This window comes from Podarcis vaucheri (assembly GCF_965113315.1).
Source record: "Podarcis vaucheri genome assembly, chromosome: 1".
In the NCBI taxonomy this organism is placed as follows: Eukaryota; Metazoa; Chordata; class Lepidosauria; order Squamata; family Lacertidae; genus Podarcis; species Podarcis vaucheri.
Window position 1 is genome coordinate 16,024,720 of NC_138759.1, and position 19,036 is coordinate 16,043,755.

The 19,036-nt window shown below is 40.8% G+C and overlaps 1 protein-coding gene across 6 annotated transcripts in view; it reads left to right on the forward strand.

The window, feature by feature from the left end:
• Window positions 1-19,036, forward strand: part of CDC42BPB (CDC42 binding protein kinase beta) — a 102,513-nt gene that overhangs the window by 71,528 nt on the left and 11,949 nt on the right. For 2 of the 6 annotated variants that reach the window (XM_082216458.1, XM_082216459.1), the window contains exons 21-31: window positions 1,053-1,132; window positions 4,032-4,082; window positions 5,477-5,572; window positions 6,010-6,084; window positions 7,562-7,667; window positions 8,142-8,278; window positions 10,014-10,153; window positions 10,623-10,704; window positions 12,770-12,986; window positions 13,926-13,988; window positions 17,265-17,861. In XM_082216458.1, coding sequence (XP_082072584.1) covers window positions 1,053-1,132; window positions 4,032-4,082; window positions 5,477-5,572; window positions 6,010-6,084; window positions 7,562-7,667; window positions 8,142-8,278; window positions 10,014-10,153; window positions 10,623-10,704; window positions 12,770-12,986; window positions 13,926-13,988; window positions 17,265-17,861 — 1,644 coding nt within the window. The remainder of the gene's footprint in view (window positions 1-1,052; window positions 1,133-4,031; window positions 4,083-5,476; window positions 5,573-6,009; window positions 6,085-7,561; window positions 7,668-8,141; window positions 8,279-10,013; window positions 10,154-10,622; window positions 10,705-12,769; window positions 12,987-13,925; window positions 13,989-17,264; window positions 17,862-19,036) is intronic. The other 4 variants (XM_082216462.1, XM_082216463.1, XM_082216461.1 and 1 more) reach the window with 3 other exon arrangements.

The following is a 19,036-nucleotide window of genomic DNA, read 5'->3' on the forward strand; positions in this document are numbered from 1 at the left end:
ATGGCAGTTCCTAGTCAGGCCTCCAGTACAACATCTTGCCCTGTTTTGTTTGGTCAGTTTCAGATTATGAGGCCCCAAGGTGCTTTCAGCTATGCATCCAGCTAAGTGCCCTCTCAATCACTGTCCTTCATGACTAATCAAGTCAAGACAGCAGGGTATGTCTGGTTGGGTCTGGAGGTGATTTACATGCCTTTACACAAGGGGGTGGACTCCACTGCCCTTAAAGAGGCTTTGGTATGGCCATTCCTTTTTTTAAAAAAAAGGTCACCCCAATACCAGCAGTTTGTGACAGCTATCCACTAGTTGAAAATGCCCTGTTTGGGGGAAGGTGATCAAGATTCAGACATTCTTGGAAGATACACATTATCTAGACCCATTCCAGACAAGGTTCAGGCCTGGCTTTGGAATAGGCTTCCAGCAAACATCAGGCGTGGACCTACAGTATTGGCGTTAAAGCACCTGCTTAAAACGCAACTTTTCACCCAGGCTTTCCCAGAGGGGTGATCCAGCTATGCCGATGGTTTACTCTGAGTTACTAATTTGTAACAGCGGATGGCACTGTGGGTTAAACCACAGAGCCTAGGACCTGCCGATCGAAAGGGCGGCGGTTTGAATCCTCGCGGCGGGGTGAGCTCCCGTCGTTTGGTCCCAGCTCCTGCCTACCTAGCAGTTCAAAAGCACCCCTAAGTGCTAGTAGATAAATAGGGACCACTTTCCAGCGGGAAGGTAAACGGCGTTTCTGTGTGAGGCGCTGGTGCTGGCTCGCCAGATGCAGCTTAGTCACACTGGCCACGTGACCCAGAAGTGTCTTCAGACAGCGCCGGCTCCCGGCCTCTTGAGCTAGTTGAGCGCGCAACCCTAGAGTCGGTCACGACTGGCCCTGATGGGCAGGGGTACCTTTACCTTTTACTAATTTGTGGTGCATTTTGTAGTTGTTTTAGGAATGTAATTTTATTTAATACTGTTCACCACCATGATGATTGTTGCAATTTTTTTTAAAAAAAAGGAAAATAGCAGGATGATGACTAACTAATTGTGCTTTCTTTTTCCAGGTCTCAAACTTTCAGACTTCCAGGATTCTATTTTTGAATACTTCAATACATCACCTCTTGCTCACGATCTGACTTTCAGAGTGAGTATTAGCACCCTTAAACCTTTGCACAGGAAACATAGTGAGTTGGGATGTTAAAAAGGAGTGTGGAGCAAGAAGGATAGCCGGATCTATACTGATATATGACATAAAGTTATGAGTGAGAAGTGAGGTGGCTGTGTTTTTCTGATGATACCATCAGAATTGCAAAAAGGAATCCAAAGGAGGTCCAAAAGGATCTCCAAAAGGATGAACGGGGAGTAGAATGGCAAATGCAGTTCAACATCAGCAAGTGTAAAGTTAAGCACATTGGGGAGAAAAATCCTAATTCTGCATAGATGCCAATGGGATCTGGGCTAGTGTTTACTGGATAGTTCAGTGAAGATGTCAAGGCACCTGTGAAGAAAATGAATTCCATGTTAGGGATTGTTAGGGAAAGGATTGAAAATAAAACTGCCCGTGTCATAATGCCATTTCATCAATCAATGGTGTGACTGCACTTGAAATACTGTTAACAGTTCCGGTTGTCTCACCTTGAAAAGGATATTGCTAGACCTGGAGAAGGTTCAGAAGAGTGCAGCCACAATGACCAAGGGGCTGGTGTAACTCCCCTATAAGGAGTTACATTTGGGCCTTTTTAGTTTAGGGGGAAAGGCAAGTAAGTGGGGATATCATAGCAGTGTATGCAACAAAGTGGATACAGATAATTACATTCAAAAACTGGTTCATCTCTTTCTAACTCACTCACTTATTATATGATATTGAAGTAAGTAATAGCAGTTCATAAAGAAAAAGGACCCTGTCCCGCAAGCAATCTGAATTGTAAGCTCCTTGAGGCAGGGTTCCTCTCTTTTGCTTTTACTGTAAAGTGCCGTGTAAATTGGAAATTTACTTTTTGGTAGCTTAAAGTTAGAGCACAGTGTGGAAGAAGAGAAATGAGTGTTTTTTCTTCACTAACATAAACTTAAATATCCTATTCTGTGGTCCATATCTGTTTGGCTCCACTTACAGTATTAATATATACGTGCTTATTTAGCCTCTGTTCACCTCCCTTGAGCTGTATATTAAACCCACCTCCCATTAAGGCTAAGAAGAGGGAGAGCCCACCTGTATCCATTTTTCAGACCTCCCATATCTGTATATTCTCTCTCTCTCTCTCTCTCTCTCTCTCTGTGTGTGTGTGTGTGTGTGTGTGTGTTTCATCCCATACAGTAGTAGTTAGCTGTTGTTAGACTACAACTCCCATCAGTCCCAGCAACCTTGGCAATGGGCCGATATCATGGCAGTTGTATTCTAACAGCATTTGGAGGCCCACATGTTCCTCAGCTCCATTCATTTATTTCTCTCTCTGTTGGAAAGGGAATACATGACAGTGTTACTAAAAGACAGATGGGTTATAGAAAAATAAAATCACAAGAACATCCCCAAAGCTATGCTACTCCACTAAATTATCCAGCAGACCAAGCAGACTGCAAAACCTGTCAGTTACAGCTTGCCTGACAGGAAAAATAGGCCCTTTCTTCAGCTTTTAGGTGATGTGACTGAAGATTAGTAGCTAGACACTTGAAAAAATATATGTATTCTGTTCTTGATAAATTCACCTACTTAAACAAATGAGTTCTGTGTTTGTCAGAAACACATACTTGAGCACAGTTTATATTCAGTGTCCTTATCAATACTTAATGGGTTGCATATTTGTTTTATTGTATGGAAATTCATCTGTTGATTGGAATGAGATTGGAATGACCGTCACAAACAGATAAAAGAATGCTAACAATTGCCATGCTTGATCAGACCAAGTGATCATATAATTCATGCGTTGCAAGCCAAATGCTTAGGAAAGGTCACAAGATACAATAGTAATATAATAAATGCAGTGTAGAGTCATATTACAAATTCAGCACAATCATATTCACGGTGAAAAATGAAATCTTAATGAAAGTATTTTTAATTCTCTTCCACTCTGCATGTTTTATAGAACAAACTCCCAAGTCAGTAGAAATCAAGAGTGCTTAACCTGACATGACTAATTCTGTATGCCACTTTGCTTTCCTCGGGGGATGTATGACTTACTTGCAAGTGCCTAGTCATCTGCATCTGGAATTTCATAAAGCCCAGAGAGGATATGTGTCACAACCCAGCTCAGATAAAAACCTGTATGGAGTTTGGGTCTACAATTTCACATTCGATCACTGGAACTACAATTATATCTATTCTTGCGACTTCCTGGCTTTCCTTATTTCCTTTTCAAACTGCATGTTGGTTGCCAGGGGAAAGATAAATTGGCTGCAAGTCTTTGCAGAAAGTGGGCGCTGGTTTGTTGCTGTTGCAGAAGGATGTGCTGTGTGCTGCTCTCCACCCACACTGCAGCCTCTTTGAAAACAAACTAGAATGCAATCACAAGTTGTGCCAAACCTTAGCTGTTACCGACAACTGGGAAGTAGAAAGATCTTTGCTACGTTAGATCTAAAAGCCCTTTATAGTGAGGTGTTGAATTTTTTATGAAGATCAAATATCTGCCTTCATTATATACATCTGCAGGAAATGTTTATTATTGTATGTTGCACTTACTCTCGAGTTCCTTACCTCATTTGACCTCGCAATAGCGGCTGAGACAGATCAGTATATTCCAGTATTACAGATGGGAAAAGGAGGCTGAGTGCTAGGAACTTTCCCAAGGCCACTCACCGAGTCAGAGCTGCTATTTTCTCTGGCAACATTTTGTTGGTTGTATTCAATAGCAAACACTATTCAGATGTATTATGAGGAATATTTAATATTGGTAATGCACAGTTTGGGAGTATCAGGAAAATGTTGCCTTTGCAGTCTGCAAACTTTGCCAATTACTAACTTACCTAGTTAGTTTGCTAATAACCGGTCTGATGGTTTGTTGCTGGGTAAAAAGTGATCAATTTTATCCTCTCATATCTATTACAACAAGGACAATGTTTCTTCCTCGTCTTCATCTTCTCTGCTAGCCTTTTGGGAAGAAGTAAGTTCATGCTGATGGCTTTACCTCCCTAATCTGTAACCTCTATGTGTAAAATTGCCATCCTAAACTAGTGACCTTTTTTTTTTTTTAGTTTCCTTTATACATGCTTATTAAATTATACTGAAGATTAACCGACTAAATAGAAATAGCTTCATTTCCTAAGAGTTCTCTTGTAAACTGCTCATTTGAAGTTGCTGTGGCAATTACAATGTGTATTAAAGGTGATTTATGCTTTTTAAAGCAATTTGTATTGTGGACAGCAGAATAGTGACAGGGCCAAAACCTTTCCTGTTTCCATTGAAACTTGCTATAAGATGAACAGCACATGGACTCCACTGTAGCATACGTATTTTCTAAGACCTTTCTTTCTCTAACAGCATCTTATTAAACACTATTATTATTATTAAAGACTAGCTCTGTTATGTAAGATTTCAGAGCTCCAAAGTGCGGAATTTCATTTTGGTAACAATATTAGCATTTTTTAAAGGCCCATTATCTAAGAGTCAAAAAATGATTCTTCTAAATACACCTTAGCTCTGCACCTACTAATAGCTGTATTTTCCCATTTAAAATTTGAATGAAATTTTGTGTGTGTTACATCTTCTAGCTGCTGAACCGTGTTTTGTTTTTGTTAAGTGAATTACCTAACCCAGTTCTAAATCTTAAATGAGGAGGCCATATAGTTCAGCAAAACAAGGGTTATTTTTATAACATTTTCTATCCTTTATTTAGATGCAACATAACAGTGCATTTCTGCATTTTCCACCTAAGTCTTCAGTTTTGTTCTCCCCTCCCCACCAGAAATTTCATCTTTTAACTTTTTGTTTTAAAATACAGAAATCATTAGTACTATCTCCATATCTAATGCTCATTAAAGAGCCTTTAACAATAATGAACAAAGTAGATACTGTGTAAGTCTTATTTTATGGTGATTGGGTGGGTGCATACACGCACATACAGGAGACAAAAACACGCAAGCACAGTGAGTTCACACACCTGCTGTATGGAGGTAAGTCCTTGCCATGCAGATCTGATTATGTCTGTTCCTACAGGGAGTTAGAAGTAACCTTCAAAGGGTATTTGAAGGCCATGTATTAATACTTTACCTTAATCTCAGAATGAACTGATAACTTCACAATTTTGGGGTTTTCAGCATCAGCCAACTCCACTTATCTAATATAGCTGTGGCCTTTGTTGGTGGAGGGTTTCCTTTTAGAGTGTAGGTGTTAACTAGCTTGACATTACAGAGCTCAGCAGAATGCGCTACACAAAGCATTTTCTGAGCAGACAGGCTCTTGTGCCCCAGGTGAACTTGGTTTTGTTCTGCTACTCAGGGATCCGTTGCTGGAAGCTAACTTCCTTTACTATCTCCTCTCCTCCAACCCACTTTGCAGACAAATTCCGTTAGTGAGCAGGAGGCACAGGGTTCTAAAGCAGAGGTCTCGCCATCAACATCTGTTGTGACTGCAGAGCAGCAGCAGCAGCAAGAAGTAAGCCGCCGTTGTTTCATTAATCCAGATTAAAGCATTTTGGGGAGCCCTAAATTTACAAATGTATGTTTACAGCCATCAGTCCGCAAGAAAACATTTTCTTTCCTCGCAGCTTCTTTCTGTGTTGACTTGCGTCAATGTTTAAATGTACATGCTTTGTGAGCTCCCTTTTGTTTTGCTCCCCTTTCCCTGGGCCCCTGTGTATCGCTGAGCTCCATCTTCTTCCTTGTTTACCTTCTGCTGCTTGCTAGAGTGCAGGCTTTCCTATGAGTCTTTCTGATCTGCAAACCTGCTTCTAGTAAATTTGGAACAATGCTGCATTTTGTGATATCGGCTCTTACTCACCTTCAAAAAAGATACTCGAGTTGTTGCCAAACCAAATGCATATTGGATCCTGGAAGTCTTTAATTGCTCAACTGTAGTTTTTTGCAATTCAGGAACCAAATCGGCTTCAGAGGATGCCTGCTGCTCCTTCCCCCACCATTCAGTCCATTTCTCTAGCTGTACCAAAGGTAGGGGGCACTTGTTGACTTGTTTTGCTTAGAACTTTTTTTTTTTGGGGGGGGTGCAAATATGAAAATGATTATATCCCATTCATAAGCCATCTGTATGTTAATTTTGTCTGAGTTCGTCATTTTCATCTCTTAGGCTTATTTCAAATTGGTCCTGCATAGCTGTTTACAAAGCCTTATGCAGCCCATTTGCCAGGTGTAGCAACCCAACAGGTCTGCTGTCTCCTTGGGACTGTAAAAACAATAGGGTTGTTAAGCACGCAGCAAGCCAGTATGGGGCAGATCAGCTGTGTATGATTTTGTAGGCTGCAAGTTGTGCAGGCTTGTGCTATTAAACACTCCTGTGTGTGGTGTCCTTACTCATTGCTTTAGTTTTGTTGGGGTGCCGGAATAGATTTCCTTTAGGTTGCAGTTCTGGTCTGCTTGGTCTGCATATAGTTAAAATTTGCCATGATGCAAAACTTTATTCAATGCTAATCCACCACAGTATATTTTCTGTGTTCATTTAAAAATTGTTACACACCCGTCACCATGAAGAGTGGGTAGCAAATATGCCCCCCCCCCGAGAGAGAGCTTTCAGTGCTGAAAAACCAGTGAAAGAACCAATTTCAACACACTTGATCAGTGTACTAAGCAAAACCAAGGCTTAGTAAAAATATTGATCACTTCACTCTTGTCGTGGTCCTGCTGCTTCCACTCTACTCAGAGTTTCCCATAGGGCTTTTCACAGACATCTGGCTGGATGCTAAAGAACAGGTTGATGGACTAGATGGGCAATTAGCTTGACCTAGCAGTATTCTTATCACGTTCTTAGCTAAGTCGTGGTATGGCATAGAGTTGCATCTGAACATGGGCTTGTGGCTTGCCTCCCTCAGACAAACCATGAGCAGGAAGTCAAAGCACTCCTTGGCTGAAATCTAGAACAAGTCAAAGCAACCAGTAGCCTAGGTTCAGATGTAGCACTAAGCCAAGCCACTTATATAAGGGCAAACGTCTCTGCCCTCATATAGGTGGTGAGATCATCTCCCAGTGGCAGAGCAAGGGAGTCCCAGTCTCAGAACTGTGTGGCCCACTGCTTCTACCATGCAGCTAAGTGTAGGAATGAAAATAGTGTGATTTGTATAGAGAGCATATTTTTTAGCATTACTTCCTACAAGTATTATAGTTAACAAGAGAGAATTTGAACTGCTAGATCTCTACATATTTTAAACATTTTGCAAGTTGCATTGAGTATTATTTCAAAAAGATGCCCAAATAATAATAATAATAATCATCATCATCATCATCATCAGTACACAGTTCAGGAGTAATGGTTCCTGCTGAAATTCCATTGCAAGTAAATGAAGGCATAACCAGGGCCACCTCTTCAAATCAAAGTCCACTGAAGTGGGAACTTCTGCCACTGATACAATTTTACAATTACTTGTCATTTTATTAACCTTTTGAAAATGTTATTTACCCTGAATTTATATTCCAGCCTAAAGCTCATCAACTCAGTATCAAATCCTTTTCAAGCCCCACTCAGTGCAGCCACTGCACCTCCCTCATGGTGGGATTGATTAGACAGGGCTACGCTTGTGATGGTAAGTTGGCTTAAGTCTTCTAAGAACTCAGAGACTTAACAGCATAATTTTTACATCTTTATTGCAGCAGGACAGTTACCTGGAGGAAATGGTTATATGCCTCATTAAAGCAAAAGGCTGGGTGATCTAAAATAGAAGTTAAAAGCGACTGCAAAGGAGCTGAATGTGATTGTCATTTGCGCCATATTTGAAGGGTCAGCTGCAGAAACGGGTTATTTACGTTACTAATGTGAGCCCATGAAATTTTCAGGAAGGGCGAGGCATTAAGAGAGGATTGCAGGGGTTCCAATTCCATTTTGACCCATGGAGTTGAAGCTGTGTTATCAGTCACCTGTGTCAGCTGTTTTGATCAGAAAGCCTCATGATAGCAATACACTGTACTTGTATGATGCTGTGCTCCTTATTTTTAACTGAACTTTAGGTTTTATTGTGTAACAGCAAAGAACTTTGACAAGTTCACCTTTTCTTTCTTAGTGTGTTCATTTGCATGCCATGTTTCCTGCAAGGACAGCGCACCACAAGTCTGCCCTATACCTCCAGAGCAAGCCAAGAGACCCCTTGGGGTAGATGTTCAAAGAGGCATAGGAACAGCCTACAAAGGCTACGTCAAGGTAGGAAAATTATACAGGAGCAGAGGCAGGGAGAGAATTATGATTCTAACAGTAGTGTTAATTGAATCCCACCTATCTTTAAAAACACTACTGTGTTTTTACCCCAAAATCCAGTAGCTTGATTGGCATAGGTTATTAGGTACAAACTCAATTAATTCATTCAGTGCCACATTAAATAATAATCTTCAAGCATGGAAGTGTACAATAAAAAGTACAGTATATTGTGTAATTATTTCTTCACTGCATTTTGCTCAGGTGGGGTATAAAACCTGAAAGGAGGGCTTTGTTTGTTTAATCTGCACTTCACGTCGTAGATATATAATAATACATTTTATTCTTTACTGCTTTAAAAAGACATCACCTTTCTTTCAGGTTTCATACCCCACTTCAGCAAAATGCAGAAATTAGAAAAAAGGATTTGGTTTAGTTAAACAGGAAGCAAGGGTACCGAAAGAACACTGTGTACCAAAATCATCTGTGTATCTTGGTTCCTGTTGGTTTTGGTATGCTTTTGGTTCCTATTGCATCTCCTAAAATGTACTGTAATCGTGGTGCGCTCCATGAACTCGTGAGGCCCACCCTGCATCAAAGCTAGATGGAAAGTTGCACATGTAAATAGCTTTGACACTTAACTAAGCAGCAGACTAGTGTAAAAAATAACTGTTGCTTTTCAGAGACGCACAAGTATATATGAGAAAAGAATCTGTGTGTGTTTGATATCACATAAGATGGGGCATTAGAATTGCAAGCTGAAAAGTCCAACTGAAAATACAAACTTTATGCAGAAGCTAAAGGGAAGAAAACACAAAATCTTGCCTTGTGTCATTTTAGCGTACTGCTTCTTTATAGCAGCAGTAGCTGGAAGGCATTTGATTATCTTAGTATATTACAAAAATATTTTTCCTTTGGCGTACGGCTTAGTATCTTCTGCACTAGTATCTGACATGCTAGAAGGGGCAAACTGCGTAAGAGGATCTTCCCTAGAATTGTGCCGAAAACCCATTCTCTCTCCATCCATCTTCCCAAATTATGATAAAGCCCCAAGGCTTTGTTTACAATTTATAGTAATCCCCTTAGTGCTAATCTTTATATTAGTGAGCACAGCAGGTGATTTGATAAAAAGTTCTGGAAACTGGCAGCTGGATTGCCACAGACTGAAAGTTGTGAAAGAATTCTGGGTGAGAGAGGTTTGTTTCTAGCCAAACTTTAAATGGGAGAGATAATAAATGTTCTCATCATCTTACGCTCTTTGATATTTTCCAGTTGCAAGGCTGAAGTGCACACATCCTGAAGTTAATTTTGTAAAAGGGGAACGTTTTGTAAAAGAGGAATGTTTAAAAAAATCTGTCTTCCCTGGAGTTTCTTTATCTATCTATATTTCCAGACACACTAGCATTTCCATGCTTGAATTCACATATGACTATGCATGCCGTTTGGTTTCTTATAGCTCCATGATCCATAGCACTCCAGAGTTCATCATGGAGGTCATAGGTCCTTCAATAAGCGCATCATGTTTATAGCATAATGCTCAGTACATTTGCACATGCATCTAAGCTCATGGAACTCATATTCTGTACAAGAAATTGTAGCACTATAATAAAAAATTATAGCACCAAAAATTTGTAGCACTAAAAATCAGAGTCAAATGTCGCATGGAAATGTGCTCAAGGGTCCCGCTTCTGCTTTATCTGCTAAGGTATGAATGATGTGTGTGTGTGCATTTGTTTATTTACAGGTTCCAAAGCCAACAGGAGTTAAGAAAGGATGGCAGCGGGCCTATGCAGTTGTCTGTGACTGTAAACTATTCCTCTATGATGTACCTGAGGGAAAATCCACCCAGCCGGGAGTGGTTGCAAGTCAGGTCCTAGATCTCAGGTTTGTAGTCATTTTGGTGATAAACCCCATCTCCCCCCCCCCACCCTTTGCATGGTAAATTTATGCTGGATTTTTTTGGGATACAATTAAAGCAATCAGAAATTGTCATACAACCCCTTAATTTTCATCAAAATAGTGTACTGTGCTTTGTTATTTCAGGGAACGATTTGACAAAATGGCCATGTTGATCTACAAAACAATGTTAGAGTGAGCCTTGCATTTGCACATGTTGTTACTGTGTTCGTCTGTTCCTTCACCTGCTCTCCCTGCTAAAACCTAATGGTTTACCTTGTTGCTATAACTAGCTTATCTGTACCCAGGGTCTGCCTGAACTGCACAACCAAGAATTAACACCAGTTCATGTGTTAACGTCCTAGGGAAAGGAGGCCGACAGCTTTTGCTTTAGCTGTGCTTTTAAATAGGTGTAAAATCCAACGCCAATGACTTGAATTATTTGGTTTCTTACCAGAGATGAAGATTTTTGCGTGAGCTCTGTCCTAGCATCGGATGTTATACATGCAACCCGCAAAGATATTCCTTGCATATTCAGGGTATGTTCAAATACGGTTTTTATTTTACTGCCACTTCTTATTCTCATACCTTGCTTCAGTGAATGACAGATAAATAGTTGTATTGTCTGTCTCTAGTATAAATCTCAGTTTTAAAACATCCAGTTAACATGTAGGTGAAGGGACACTTCTTGAAGATTAATCGGTTCGCTGTAACTGATCTGTGAAGGACAGGCTGTGTGTTTACAATTCAGTTTTTATATGAATAATTTGTGCTTTCAGATACTAAAATTAAGTGCTCGTATCTGGCCAAAATAAAATTGGGACGCTGCTGAAATATATTAAGGTGGTTTATGCTGGAGGTGGGCACCTGCAGCGCCCTGCCCTAATTTCATATGAATGAAGGAGCACCAAGGGAGATGAAGAGAGTGGGAGGAGGAAAAAGGGGAGGGGTGGGAATGCTGAAATTAATGAAGCCATGGGAGGAAAGAGAATCCCTTTGAAAACAAGCATTTCAGACTTCTAGCAAAAGATACATGTTCCTTCCCCGGCAACCTTCTGGAAGAGGGGAGAGAAAAAGGGTGTCCCTGCTCATATTGGGCTCTGGCCATGTCAACACCAGTATGTGGTCCCCAACATTACCCCTGAGGGAATGCAGAAAAAGATTTCCCACCCCTGGTTTGCACAACTCTACCATACACGTGCATTAGACTAGGCTGTTGTCCTTGTCTAATAAATTAGCAGGGTGCATTGCCTAGTAGCAGGTAGGCGTCTAAACTAGCTGTCTCTTCCTTGCAATTGTAATTTTTGACAACTGGCATATAAGGGCCATCTTTTTAAAGAGCAAATAAACAAAGAATTTTAAAAAGCGTATTAAAATGTAAAAAAGTAAGTTAGAGACACTAATCAAAACTATTCACAACATCTGGAGGACCAACAGTTCCCCATCTCTGCTGTATGGGACTGCATCTCTTGTCATTAACGATTCCTATACATTGATTGAATGGACCTATACCTACATATACCTCCCTAGCAACAACTAGTAATCTATCATAGGCACTACAGATGTTACCAACCTTTCTTTTGTTTGCTTTGGGTCATAACACATTTGGGACTTTCATACCTTTTCATAATAAGCATGTTAGGGGTAATGCAAGTTGAATGATCAATGCAAGTGGCCATCGTGCCGCCAGGCTTCATAATGCATCCACGAAGGAGGAATTGTGGACATTTCTTGATCAGTATCCATAATCTCCAGGAGGCCCCTTGGAAATGTGCCTATCTCAATAGCATTTTGTGCATTCTCCAGGCAATATTCATATGCATAGTGTCAAGAAACATGCCCTTTTTACTGTTTCTCATTCAGAAGTGTGCAGTCTGTTCCCCCAGCTTCTTTCGGCCCACTGCATAATGTTCTGTGGAGCACAACATACCAGCCAAGAAATAAAGAACGAGGCTCTAGACAAAGATTAACATTTTTCTCCCAGCTGTTTCCCCAGTCATATGAGCAAGCTGGTGTTATCATGTGGCAGCAGTGGGGCTGGCCAAGCCCCACCTCTGAAGCGATTTGCCTGCTCCCGCCACCATCTTTGGAGCAGCAGATGCAACTTTGCCACTGCCCCTCCCCAGCCAGGATTTGGATTGCATTGCCAAGAAATGACACTGGCCCCATTGAAAGTAAATTCTTGAGAATATTTCTAATGACCACAATTTAGATAGAAATGCAAGGTTGTGGGACAAGATAATGCACATCATCCCCCTAAGCGTGCATCATGCTGAAAGTAATGCAGTGTGGACAAACAACATCCACTTCCCGAAATACCGTAAATGTGAGAATTTAGCTCAGCATTAAAATGAATTCTGCAAAGATTGCCAAATCATTGTACTAAGGGAAATGTTAGGAAGACTGAGGGTTTCACGAAACAGGATTTTACACATAAGACTTGAAGAGGTACTGGAAGGGCTTGTGTGTATTGAAGCTGTCACTTTTACGAAGCCGTTGCGAGTGATGTATTTGCAACTTACTTTAGCCAATGTATTTCTCCGGCAATAGAGAGGCAGCAAATTTCACTTGAATATTTTCATCTTGCTTCCTCTTGCTGTCAAGGTGACAGCCTCTCTCTTAGGCTCGCCTTCAAAGACCTGCTCTCTGCTGATCCTAACAGAAAATGAGAACGAGAAGCGAAAGTGGGTTGGAATCCTAGAGGGGCTGCAATCTATTCTGCACAAAAATAAACTCAAAAACCAAGTTGTACATATTCCACAGGAAGCCTATGATAGCAGACTTCCTCTCATTAAAGCCAGTTTAGCTGCTACTATTATAGGTATGTTGAATATAACGAGACATTTGAATGTTTGCTGTTACAGCTGCAGATGGAGCTAATGTGTTGCCTGTGCTGCCATCCTTGTGCATTTTTCCTCATCTGCATATGTGCCCAGAGAAGCTTAGTAGTGTGAAATTTACTAATTGATTTTTAAAAGCTAATTATGATTAACTCTGTTTGCAGTAGGCATCTGCAGTGCTTGAATGAATCGTCTTATTCTTATGCCCATTGCTTTTTGGCTTAAGGAAAAACAGCTAGTTCATACACTAATGATGCCTTGAAATGCAATTGTGCATATTTTCCCTACAGGCCTTCTCATTTGGGGGTATTATTTATTTTCATATTTATAGCCTGCCTCTTGGACAATGGGCCTCAGGGCAGCTACCAAAATTATCACAATGGCACTACATAAAAAAAAAGTTTTGGAGCAATAAATAAGATCCAATATTAAGAGCAGCTTAAAACCATAGAGCATATAGCTGTAGCAATGTAAATTACCAGGCTGGTTAAAACAATAATCCTCTTCACCCTCTGAATGCTTGCTGGGATAAAAATTTCTTCCTTGCTTCAGAAATTGAAGATGAGACCAGCCTGGTAAAGGGGGAGGGCACTGCTACAGAAGAAAGCCTTCTGCCCACCAATCTAAATTAGAGAAGGAATTTAGAGTAGAACATCCTCTAGTGACCTCTGTGTCCATGGAGTCTGATACAGAAATGTTAGTTCCATTAGATAAACTGGCCACTGGAGATTTTAAAGGTTAGAATAATTTCTTTTCATTGGTGCCCAGAAATAAATTGGGGAGCCGGTACAGTTGTGAAGTCCCTCCAGCTCACTATCACTATCAAATGGGTCCCTTCCATTACAACAGCAGAAGCTCGCAATTTTCAAACCTGTTTATATTAATAGTGGTTTCCTCCCCCTTCTCCCCACTACCATTAGATCGAGATAGAATAGCAATTGGTGCTGAAGAAGGCCTCTATGTTGTAGACGTGACCCGTGATGGTAAGTGAAGTTCTTTCTACAATCAGCTTTTTTTATTATTATTATTGAACCCCATCACTTAAAAGTTCCGTTTTAAAGTTGGTTACACAGCAGTCCATCCTATACAGAAAACTTGTTTATCTGACAAAAGCTGGACACTCTCAGTTGCCTTTTTGGCGGAAGAGAATCTCATTGGTCATCTTACCACTGAAGGCAGGTAAGGACTGTTTGTAGTTCCCCATAGACACCTTAGAAGTCCCTTTCAGTGCATTTCCAAACTCCATAAATGCAAAGGCGCTCCTGCAGTACTAAGCATTCACATGCCCCTGGCAGTTGACACCCTAGAAGAATGATCATCCAAGGATTCCCCATACAGTTTGCACAGATGAGCTTTCGGCTATGAAAGAGGGGCCAGAAAAGGTATCTACTATTTTGCCTCTTTCTGCACACTTCCATGCTCATGCTATCATTGAAACCAAAATATGCAGGAGCATAATACAGTTTAAGAATGCAGGGTTTCATTGCACACGAAGCAAAAGTTTTAAAAGTTTGCAGACCTGCTTTATTGCTACATATTATAGCAAATAGAGCACACACACATATCACCGGTGAAAGGGGAATGAAGTGGTGGTGATAAAGACTTTAATGGAGGCTTGCACCATGCCCATCAACACCTACCAGCTATATATTGTGACCTGCCAGGTATTGCTCTCACACACCATTTTTGTAATCTCAGGCAGGCAGCAAAACCAGAAGATTTATTGAGCCCTTTGTGAAACCATAGATGTCAGCCGTATGATGTTGTTTTTGTGAGTCACAAGTTGTCCAGGCCATCTCTGCTGAGTTCACCCAGCATTGATTGCTGGTGCCATGGAGTAAACATGACTTTTGAAAGCATGTTAAATGTCAGTGAAATTTGCGGGCTGTTTGCTCCATGTACACTCTTGATAGACTTGAGTAATTGGAAACAGGTACAATTTTCTCTGGGTTACAGGAATAATGATTCTTTTTTCTCACTTGGCTGTCTGAAGGCAGTGGTGATTTTCAGACAAATATTTCTCCTCTCATGCTCTCATTTATTACAGTAGAAGTGAAAAATCTTTATGGCTTGTCAACAAGCTTTCAGAAAACTATCTATCTCAAATGAATAACTAGTCTGTAGACATCAGTATCTATTCTTCCCTGGTTAGAGGCTATTTTATTTTATTTTATTTTATTTTATTTTAATTTTAGGGGTACATCTTGTGGCCATATTCTGCATGTCAATGTGACTCTCCTTATTCTAACAGTCTCATTAAATACTAGAATTAATTAGTGAGAGTGTGTTTATGTATGCACCTTGCATGCCCCTGAGGAAAATAATTGTATGATGCACCATGTTTTCTGGCAAAGTAACGAATAGCAAAGTATAAACTCTATCACATTTTTCTCTCTACCAAAGAAAAGTAGAATACTTTCCTGAGCCTCACTCAAGAAAACCGTTCTGGCTTCTCTGCATGTGATTAAACTGAACAATAGCAGTGTCATGCTGCTGCTGCAATGGAATTGTATAGGTTTGCTTCTGTTATCAAGGAAGTGAGTTGTACAAAAAACAGAACCAGCAGAATGAAATTTATGGCAGTATTTATAACGCTAGACAGAGAGAGTAAGAAAAACCAGAAAGTTACCTTTTAGCTCAGTCACTGTGAAGAAGTGGCTATAATTTTGTTAGTTGTTAACAAAGGAAGATTTTATCAGCCCTTCTTGACTGATAAAAACTAACAGGGAGGGGACAGTTGGCTGGGCCGGGGAGGTGATTAATGCCTCCCTGCGGGTGGGTGGTCCCTCCTGCTTAAAGGCAGCAGTGATAAAACTGCTCTTCAAGAAACCCCTCATGGATCTGGAAAATTTAAGTAACTACCAGCTAGTTGCCAATCTCCCCTTCTTGGGCAGAGTTATTGATCAGATGGTTGCAGTTCCTGACCCAACTGTACTGACTGCTGATTACTTTTTGGACCCAATTCAAAGTGCTGGTTTTGACCTATAAAGCTGTAAATGGCTCAGGACCTCAATACCTCAAGGACCACCTCTCCCCCTATGAACTGACCCAGATTCTGCAATCATAATCTGGGGCCTTTATTTGTGTGCCTCCTCCACAAGGGGTCTGGAGGGTGGCAACGCAAGAACAGGCCTTTTCTTCAGTGGCTCCCCATTTAGGGAATGTTCTTCCCAATGTTTGCATTACTAGAATATATGTTCAGAATGGTACAAAGAGTTCAGACCTAAATTGCTGCATTTAGCTTTCATGGGATTCACTGACATTCACATTGCATCTGGCCAGTTTTAGTATTTCATATATTGTAATTGCAGAATATTTTATTTGAAGTAAAGCTCAGTGTAATGGTGAACTCCATCTTATCTTTCAGTCTTCACTTTTTCTGCACTCAATGTGTATGCCTGCTGTCAGACCCCTCCAACTAGGTCAAAGAATTGTTTTTTCCTCTAATGCTGCATCATCCTCACCTATCTTAGCATTTCCCAATATCTTTCTTCCCCGTTCCATTTGTTCATTAATAATGAAAAACCTTTTCTTTATAAAAAATGAGTTATTAATAGAATAATAACTTATGTGTGTTGACCTTTAAAATATAATGTAAAGTGCACTTGGCGTTTCCCTGGATATAAGAAAATAGGAAGGTTTTGTCTGTTGGCGCTGGGTACCTTAAAAATATGTTCACTCTACATCAGGGATGATTGATTGGAAGGCCACTAACTAATTTATGGTGGACAGCATAGTACTATGTTACCTACAAAAATACTGGATTGAATGAGCTAATCCAGAAAGGGAAATATAGGACCATTTGACACAGTTTAGTTATACCTTATTGATAAAAGATAAGAGTATGTACCTCCTGCTTTGTATGTTTAAAACATACCAGTGGTCCATGGAAATTGCATTTTTTTTTTGAGAGGTCAAAATATTTTTTCTCTGTAATATTGCAATATTGGTGTACAGTTTTAAGGGAAAGTTGAGAGTGGGACTGGGTCAAAACTATGTCTTCCTACCATCAGCCTCCCATAACCCGTGGCCCTCCAAAAGTTGAGGACTAGAACACCCATCATCACTATCCATTGGCCATGCTACATGGATCTGGTGAGTGTTGTAGACCACAACATCCAGAGGGCATCAGATTGAGGAAGGCTGCTATCACTATGGAAATATGCATATATCCTAAGTAATTACATTGCTGACACTTAAAATGGCTCAGCCTGTCTGCACTCCTATCACTTACTCACATTGACCTGTTGTTTTCACAGTGATCGTCCGAGCTGCTGACTGCAAGAAGGTCTACCAGATAGAGCTGGCTCCCAAAGAGAAAATCATTATCCTTATCTGTGGACGGAATCATCACGTTCACTTGTATCCCTGGTCCTCTCTGGATGGATCTGAAGGCAGTCTTGATGTTAAGCTTCCTGAAACTAAAGGCTGCCAGTTCATTACAGCTGGGACACTGAAGAAGAGCTCTTCAACAAGTTTGTTTGTGGCAGTCAAACGGCAGGTTCTGTGCTATGAAATTCATAGGACTAAACCTTTCCATAAAAAGTTCAGTGAAATCCAGGCACCTGGCAGCATACAGTGGATGGCAGTGTTCAAAGACAGGCTTTGTGTTGGCTACCCATCTGGTTTCTCTCTGTTGAACATCCAGGGTGATGGGCAATCTATAAACCTGGTAAATTCCAATGACCCATCGCTTGCATTCCTCTCACAACAGCCTCTTGACGCCCTTTGTGCTGTGGAGCTCAGCAATGAGGAATACCTGCTTTGCTTCAGCCTTTTGGGAGTGTACGTTGATGTGCAAGGTCGAAGGTCACGCATGCAAGAGCTAATGTGGCCTGCAACTCCTGCTGCCTGTAGTATGTATATGTTTTTTTTCCTGTTGCTGCTTCACTTGTCTGAAAAATAATCGGCAAATAACTGTTTTAACCATTATAGTTTTAAATCGTGCTATACCACCATTGTTTTTGATGGCGCTGATATGGACCTGTACATGTTGAATAGGGCTTTCAGTGCCTACTAATTATGACAGCTAAGTGAAGGCTGTATTGCTCTACATACCAGCTGCTAGGTGGCTGGGTGAGAGGAAACCTTCATTACCGGCCAGTTCCCAATCTCCTCTTCTTGGGCAAGATTCTTGAGCAGCTGTTCACAGACTAAATCCAGGTGCTCTTGGAGGAAACTTATTTTCTAGATTCATTTCAGTGGGGGTTTAGGCCTGGTTTTGGCGCAGAAATTGCTTTGGTAGCCTTTGGGATGACCTGTGTCAGAAGAGAGATGGGAAATGTGGCCCTGTTAATTCTCCTCGACCTCTCAGTGGCTTTTGATACCATAGCATGGCATCATTCTGGGGCAGCTGTCTGAGTTGAGGGGTGGATGGCACTGCTTTGTGGTCCTTCTTATATGGTCATTTCCAGAGGGTGATGCTTGGGAAGTGCTCCTCAGCCACGTGGAGCCTTCAATTTTATTCCCCTCCTGTTTGGCATCAAAATAAAACTTCTGAGTGGGGTCATCTGGAGTTTTGGAGTACATTGTCAGTAATATGTATGTTGTCTGTCTGTCTGTCTGTCTGTCTGTTTTTGGGTTGCTCTCGGCACGATAAAGTAACTAACAAATTTAATTATTAATTAATTCCGTAATAGCAATGTAAATTCCACCACTTTGCTTTACCTCATTTTTGTTAGTTTCGTAATGATAATTCTGCTTGCGAGCTTTTAGAGGTGGGTGAGTACAAAAGACAGGTTACCCTATACAGTGGTACCTTGGGTTACAAACACCTTGGGTTACAAACACTTTGGGTTACAGACTCCGCTAACCCGGAAGTAGTACCTCAGGTTAAGAACTTTACCCCAGGATGAGAATAGAAATCACGTGGCAGCAGCGGGAGGCCCCATTAGTTAATGTGGTACCTCAGGTTAAGAATGGTTGCAGGTTAAGAATGGACCTCCAGAATGAATTAAGTTTGTAACCAGAGGTACCACTGTATTAATCTTTAAAATACAGGAAGCTTCCATCTACTTTTCTTCACATCCAC